We start from the raw sequence: 7,742 nt of genomic DNA, 5'->3' as shown, positions 1-7,742 counted from the left end.
AACTATTTCTTGTTAGTAACGAAAAAGTAAAGCAAAAAGCAATTTATAAAAGAGAGAATCACTTTAAAAAAACATATCTCTACATTCAAGCATCTTTCCACACAGGCAATGCCTTAAAATGACCCTTTATTATCATCACTTCTCTGCTCTTTCTTCCACACGAACATATAAATAAAATTCTCAAAAATGAAAATTTTATAATCTTATAATCATAACACAGAACAGCACAGATAACATGCTAACTGTCAGATATATCCTAATGAACCTTTTAAAAACTAATAATATTTACTTGATAATATCCTTATAGAATTTTAATAATAATGCCGAATAACTTCATTTCATTCCTTCATTTCTCCCTACTCCTTTTCCTACATGGATTTCAAATGCAACTTAAGCCAAAAGTGATGGCTATTTCTAGACACAATCCTGTTCCTTGAGGTACCTCCTGGCTGCCTTGTTTCCCATTTAGGTAACATAATCTGTGACACGCTCCTGGATTTGGTGTATCTAGACTGGCTTCAACACATTTTTAATGGTATTGGATTCTTCTTATTACAATACTTAACCCACTCTGCCCAGACAGCAATAATACATGTCATGCCTACCAGTAATGCAAGTTCATTTATTGTCTTTTACATATAAATGGCTCTAAAAAGTGCTTAATCAGTTATTAGTCCTACCTTCCTCACCTGTTTGCCATTTTCCTTGATTTTTGAAAGTTGCTTTTGGTATCATTTTATTGTCTTTAATGGTATCAATATTTTAATAACAATCTAATAATCATAATATCAATAACTTTAATAAAAACAGTATTGATATTAGAAAAAGAAAAAACACATTTCCCTGCTAATTCAAAAAAATAAGGAAATCAGGCACAATCCCTAAAGGGCCTTCTTGATAGACTCCCTGGCAGCTGAGTGTATGAGGAGCCATCTGTATGTAACAAAATTCACAAAAAGCAACAGGGGACAGTACATAAATCCACAGTCATTGGGTTCAAGAAAATACTGAAATGATAATAAACTCAAAGATCATCAATGCCCATGCAAAAAAACTAGAAGGGTTTGGGAAAAAGAATGCTCCTGGGTCTAGCTCACCTTTAAATGCTTTTCCAAAAACTGACCAGATTTTAATCCCAGATTTGAGCTCAGGTCTCAGACATACATACATGGGCAGTTGAACCACTGCCTTAATGGTCTCTGCACTAAGATCTCACTCTTCTTAGATACTTAGGGAAAATCTAATATCCTACTTAAATCATAATCCAACCTATTAGATGGATTAACAGTCTACTCTGACTTTAGTTTCTATAGACTTGCATTTACACACTGTGCTTCAGTCAAGGTCATTACATTAGTATTGTTAAAGCTTTATAATAATAATGCCAATAGTTTTAACAACAATCATTATACTTATAACAACAACAACAATACTAATAAACAATAGCAATGATTAAATGATGATATTAAATAATAATAATAAAAATAATAATAAAAAAAAATAATAAGATTATTAACAATTACAATAACAATTACAATAACAAATACAACAACAATAACAATTACAATAACAATAACAACACATAACCAATAATAATAATAACAATAATAATAATAATAATAATAATAATAATAATAATAATAATAATAATAATAAACCAATAATCAATAATAATAATAACAAAAACTAACAATAATAAATAATAGTAGTGACTACCCAGAGAATAGAAATATCTTTCCTTGGAAACCTTCGTATAATAGACCTAATAATTGAATCATGGTGATTAAGTGCATCTTACGCCTCCTTATATGTGTAAACATAAATTACAAAACAAAACTACATGAGGGACAGTATGTGCCCAGCACCAATGGGTTAATATGCTCTAATACCAGCAGAAATAATATTGTTAACATAATTACTTATATGATTAATGTGTCCTAGAAAGTATAAATATAAGAGTGTTACAAAAGGTTAACTATATTCATTTAAGAATCTCTTCATCTCTCAATATCACAAGACAAATACAGACCCCATGCATAGGCTTTCTTTACCTTGATTCACTTACTATTTTCTGTTTAAGGAACTCTGCAAATATGATGATATGATGATATATATATGCTATATATACAAGCAGTATTTACAGTTCAGTTAAAAAGTGGTTTGCCCTGTTATTTAGCCACCCTTAATGTGTTTACTTGAAGCTGCCCACAAAATTATATTAACAACAAATATATGAAGTTGTGTTCAGTTAGTTTACTGTTTGTCACAGGACATCTTAACAAGAATGGAAAGCGAGAATTTTCAAGTTACCAAAGACAACTTTTATGAACAATCAGCATTCACATTTCCTATGTTTATTATGCCGAAGTGAGATTTAGCATGACCTTGGCAAACCATAATACGTGGAAGTAACAGCTAGGAAACCATCATCCTAAACAAAAAGAGCAGCCACGAAATAGCTTCTACAGGGAGTAGTACTAAAGAGACAGGTCACATATATATATATCTCTCTATGGTACATTATTGAAGACATATGAACACATGGCACTACTAATAATATTGACTGTCACTTTCATGGTTCTTAAAGCTTAAGACAGTATATGTTAGATTTAGCATAAGCATAAAATAATACACCACAGCACAAATAAAACAAACGCATCTATACAAAACAAGAAATTTCTTCACCAGTGAAACTAAAACAGAACATGAAAAATACAATTGCCAATTCATTTTAAAATGAAAAATTGCTAACTTGGGAAGGGTTCACGGCTGAAATTATAACCATCCAATGTCATTCTCATTGCCACAACAATGCACTATAAATCTAAATTACTTTATTTCTATCTCTCATCCTTCAAAAGAAAAAAAATCTGAGCACATGAATAAAATATTCCTGGAAAAAGAATGACAGATACTTCCAAGAAAGAAGCTTAAAAAGAGTGGACTTACCTCCAAAGACAGAGCTGGTTTTGGAGGTGGCCTTGTTTCTGGGATGGGACAGTGTTGTGGCTGTTATGACTGCAGGAGCTTCATCTTCTGCAAGACAAGGACTGCTTTAAAGGAGAGTAGTATCACACATATAATGAGCAGAGTGTAGGAATACAATGTCTTGATATTAGGGATTTAGTCACAAGCAACCTCCAGTAGACATTCTTAGAGGCCTCTAATGTTCGCTGTTTACAGGGAAATCTACATATGGGAAAATATGTTTTCAAACAGAAAATACATGCAAAACTTATGGGTGCAGTACATGGCAGTGATGATTCTTTCCTCGATTATATAATAAATGGCAATGATCTAGATTAATTCATGTTGCAGTGCAATGTGACACATTTTTTACATTATCTAAAACCAGTAATAATTTGTTATAATGTTTTTGAAAAATAATTAACATTTTCATTAAAAATCATTATCATTATCTATACACTACAATACCTACGGTCATGTGAGACTCCTGAAGGAGTAGAAAGAACCTTCCTAAGATATAGGAAAGTGCTGTAAGGGCTACTGGAGGCAAAGTGTTAAACTGTAACTTCTTCATCAAACTGCCAAGTGAAAGAATTCCAAATAATGGAATCATAAATAACCTTCCAGTGAGTCATGGGAGCTAGTGTCTAGAAATAGATGATAATGGCAGAAACAAATAGATTTGGTGCATGTCTTCCTCTCCTCTTTATATCCCACTTTTTACATCAAAATTATTTCACGCAAATCTTTTCTTTGATGCTTTCAGTTTTATCTATTATGCTGGCAAATCAGTCATCATTAAATTACAAGTGACTGAATTTACACGTAGCAAACCAAGTTTTATCCAATTATTTTTCTGTAAAATGCAATGCACATGAAAAAACACACTAAAACAAAAACACAAAACAGACAAACTTCATAAGCTCTGCGATGAAATACATATACTATAGTATGATATATTTTCTTGTATCTTTTTAACAAGGAACAAAGCCACTTCATAAATTCTAGTAGTATGTTACTGTACAACCTCTTCTTCCTGCAAATATCAGATAGTTCTTCTCCTTGACTTTCTCCAATTTTTCAGCAATTATAATTCCTCAGCATGAACTACATACCCCAAATCCTTCATCATCACTCATCAGATATAACACCTGGATCTGCTTCTCCTGCATGCTGCCGCGACTGCATTAACCTCCTGAGGAAGCCTTGGCTGTCTCGGGCTCTGCTTTACGACTCTTCTTTTTGCCTGGCTCTGGTGTGCAACCTTGTCTATTTTTATGACCTGTAATGATGATATCCCAAAGACATTTCAGTCATCTGTGCAAGAATACTTCCAAAAATACAAAATGCTCAAAGAATATCTAACCATTTAGCAAAAAGGTAAACAATCCAATACTTTTCTACATGTATCTTTTCACTATGTGTACTATAAAATGAAATGTATAATGCAAAGATTGCCAAATTTAAACTTGACTGACTGACTTGGCCAAAATTCTTTAAGCTTGCTTTCTTTCTTTGCTGCCTTTGAAACTCAAATTAAGCTACCACCTGGAATAAAAAAAAGACACATTAGGGACCACTTTTCACTGTTGTAAAACAATTTGAAGAACATAGATACTCCCTGTAAAAATGTGAGCAATATCAAATTAGTAATTCTTCTAATTTATATTAATACTAACATCAAATCACATACCATCCCACACATGCACTACATGAATGACAAACACATGGACTTAGTACTTCACCTAGGATTCTTTAAAGATGCTTATGGATTTATTTTTATTTGTTACCTGTTAGGGATACATCCAGAAGTGATCCAGATTTTACTGTGAACAGCAACCCTAACTTCGAGGTCTCCCCTTTTCTTTTTCTCCCTATGCTTTGCTTTCTGATTCTCTGGTTTTCCTGTTTCAATCGATGCCATCTAGTATGAAAAAAATTAGAAAATCATTTCTAAATTCTATATAGTGTGGTGCTGTGATCTTCATATAACGTGGGTTGCGTTTTCCAGTTGGTCAATTAATACCATTATACTGTTGTTGTTGTTTTTTTATAAAATAATGAATTAAAAGATTTAAGCTATATTGAGTAATCAAATCTTGAGTATCAAATTTTAAAGCCTTACCCTATTCCTGGGTCTTTCATACACATCAAACTCTACTAAGGGGAAGCTCTAATCTGTCTCCAAGAAATTCATCAAGCCCAAGGGGCATTGCGATGAAATACTGTAAGTTTTAATGAAGCTGTGTTCCCATGTATGATGGAATAGCTCTGAAAACATCAAAACATAAAATTACAACATACGTCACAGATATGTTAGCACGTAATATGTATGAAGTTGTTATTACTTTCTAAAGCATTACTTCATATAATTTCCTTACAATAGCAATTGATATCTAACATAAAGGCTTGTCCATTTTCTTGTATGAACAGTTTTTTTTTTTTTTTTTTTTTTTTTTACAAAGGACCTTAAACAGATTCATAATGAACCATTTTTTAAGCTACCCATAAAGCTTAACCTGTGGAGTTTTTCAAATGTGTCTCAGCTTCTCATTACCAGAAGTTTTATCTAATCCACTTGGCACACTATAAGGTCCTTTGAACTCTCCTTTGTTGTAAAAGGTACCTGCCATTATATGTCTCATAAAAACTATATATGAAGGAAAACCTATGTATAAAGATAAGACTACATACATCTTGAGATTACAACATTATTTGTTAAATCCGCTTCACAAATCTAGATTACAATCCGTGTTATATTGTAAGAACTAAATGTGTTCAAGATTTCCATATCATGAGTCAGAATTCATGTTAAAGAAAAAGGAGTAGGAAGTATGTATGCAAATACACCACAAGGTCACAAGGTGATGCAAATTAACTCCTGCATTACACTTGACCAGAGATAGCTTCATACCTATAATATCATATAAAGATAAAACCACTCTAACATGTTCACATAGTAGGGTATCACTGAAAACTCTGAAAAATAAGGTAAGGTAAAACAAAAGCCAAAAGTAGTAATTTTCTTCAGCAGAATTATCCTCTAAAAACTACATAATGTCGGATAGGGATATTGCTCTTTTCCTGATATTCCTCGAGGCAAATAGGATACTTTGCAAATGATAAACATACCTGAGCCAATTCTTGTCAGTCTTCCTGTAATTATCTTTAATGGTCTTTTTCTTCCAACATTGTTTGCCTTACATCAGATGAAGCTTTCTATCATTATCCTTCCTTAATGACCCCAGCACCTACTACATCCTCTATAAATCAATTATTTTTATATTCTAATGCATTCCTTCCTTATGTGCCATCTTTCATATTCCTGTTCTATCTCCCACTTACAACACAGAAACCCTATTTTGTTCTCCTTCCCTATTACCCTCTCTTCTTAGTGTCCAATATTTTCCCTTTCCTCTCCCATAAATGTCCATCTCCCATTCTAATTCTTCGTTCGGTCCCTCCTTTTCTTTTAGTCTATTTTTCCCATATCTCTTTCTCCTTCTTCCTTTTCCTCTCTCTTCTCCTACTCTCTCTCACCTACACCCCTGTTTCCCTCACACATTTCCCCTCCTCTTACACCTCTCTTCCCCCTCTTGTTCCCATTACCTCCTTCGTCACTCCCTCGCATTTTACCCCTATCTCCTATAAACTTTCATATACTCTCTCATTCTCCAGTATCTTCTTCATCCTCCCTCTTTCCCTCTCATTTTACCCAATTTCCTCCCATACTATCTCTCATACCCTCTTGTTCACATATCTTCTTCGCCCCTCCCTAAAATCCCTCTCATTTTTACCATTGTTTCCCATACTACCCCCTCTCCCCACTCTCGTCTCCCCTACCTCCTTCGTCCTCCCACACTTCCCCTCCCATTCTGCTCCCCCTTCCCGCCCTCACGCCTCCGCCATCCAATAACCCGATCCCCCAAAAACCACGTGTGCTTTTAGAGCATGGAGCGATCACCCGCCCGCAGCGAAGTGTGCCTCCGGGAATGAGCGCACGCCCTTCCGACACGCCGGGCGGTGACCGGAGAAGGCGTTGCTCGCGATCTTCGGGACGGAGAGCTTCAACTCCTCCGCTCTCCAGACGATGCGCGACCACCAGACCGTTCGTCGGTAGGGAGGGAGATGCACCTCGATTTTGCCTGGCTCGTCGCCCCGCTGACCTTGAGATGCCGCCGTGTCATGCTGGATCCCCGGAATGCATACTCACGTGCATTTTCACTGAATTTGTATCCTGGCATTCAGATGTGCTTGTTTTTCAGTTCTCTTTTCGATAAATCTCTCTTTCTATATATCTGTCCTTCTTAATCTCTGTCTATCTGTCTGCCTGGAAACATCACTCTCTATAAAGCTACCAATCTGTATTTACCTACATATTTGTCTATCTACCAGGCTCTATATATAACTATCTACTTCGAAAAAAAATATTTTGTTCCCATCTTCTTCTTACCTCTTACTACATGCTTCCCGTCTTCCCCATCGCTCAATACCTTGTTTGCTTTACTGCTCATCCTTTTTCTAAGTCTGATATCAATGCATCTTCATGTGTGTCTGCACTTGTCGGTCCGTCAACCCATCTATTTTCTTTCTGTTCATGAAGTCAATATAAGATCTGATCTGGAGGATATTGCAGACAAATTGTATGCGCAGTCATACCACGTGCCTGAGTGTATTTGACCGTCTTCTTCAAGTTCACTTTCCACATGATGTGCGTGCGCACACCAGCGGAGTGTATCCCAGCTCATGGTAATATCTCAAGACTAAAAAGTTAT

General features: G+C 35.1%; 1 protein-coding gene across 1 annotated transcript in view; it reads right to left on the bottom strand.

The window, feature by feature from the left end:
• LOC113813444 (putative uncharacterized protein DDB_G0290521) overlaps positions 1-4,139 on the bottom strand; it is a 27,434-nt gene extending 23,295 nt beyond the window's left edge. Inside the window, exons 1-5 of the mRNA XM_070124015.1 lie at positions 4,083-4,139; positions 3,775-3,823; positions 3,440-3,507; positions 3,139-3,173; positions 2,950-3,053 (exon numbers count right to left, since the gene is read on the bottom strand). Of these exons, the coding sequence (XP_069980116.1) occupies positions 2,950-3,053; positions 3,139-3,173; positions 3,440-3,507; positions 3,775-3,823; positions 4,083-4,139 (313 nt within the window). The remainder of the gene's footprint in view (positions 1-2,949; positions 3,054-3,138; positions 3,174-3,439; positions 3,508-3,774; positions 3,824-4,082) is intronic.
• Between the last annotated feature and the right edge of the window lie 3,603 nt (positions 4,140-7,742).

This window comes from Penaeus vannamei, chromosome 8 (assembly GCF_042767895.1).
Source record: "Penaeus vannamei isolate JL-2024 chromosome 8, ASM4276789v1, whole genome shotgun sequence".
NCBI classification, from domain to species: domain Eukaryota; kingdom Metazoa; phylum Arthropoda; class Malacostraca; order Decapoda; family Penaeidae; genus Penaeus; species Penaeus vannamei.
Note: the sequence above shows the minus strand (reverse complement) of the source record. Positions and strands in the feature narration are given on the sequence as shown.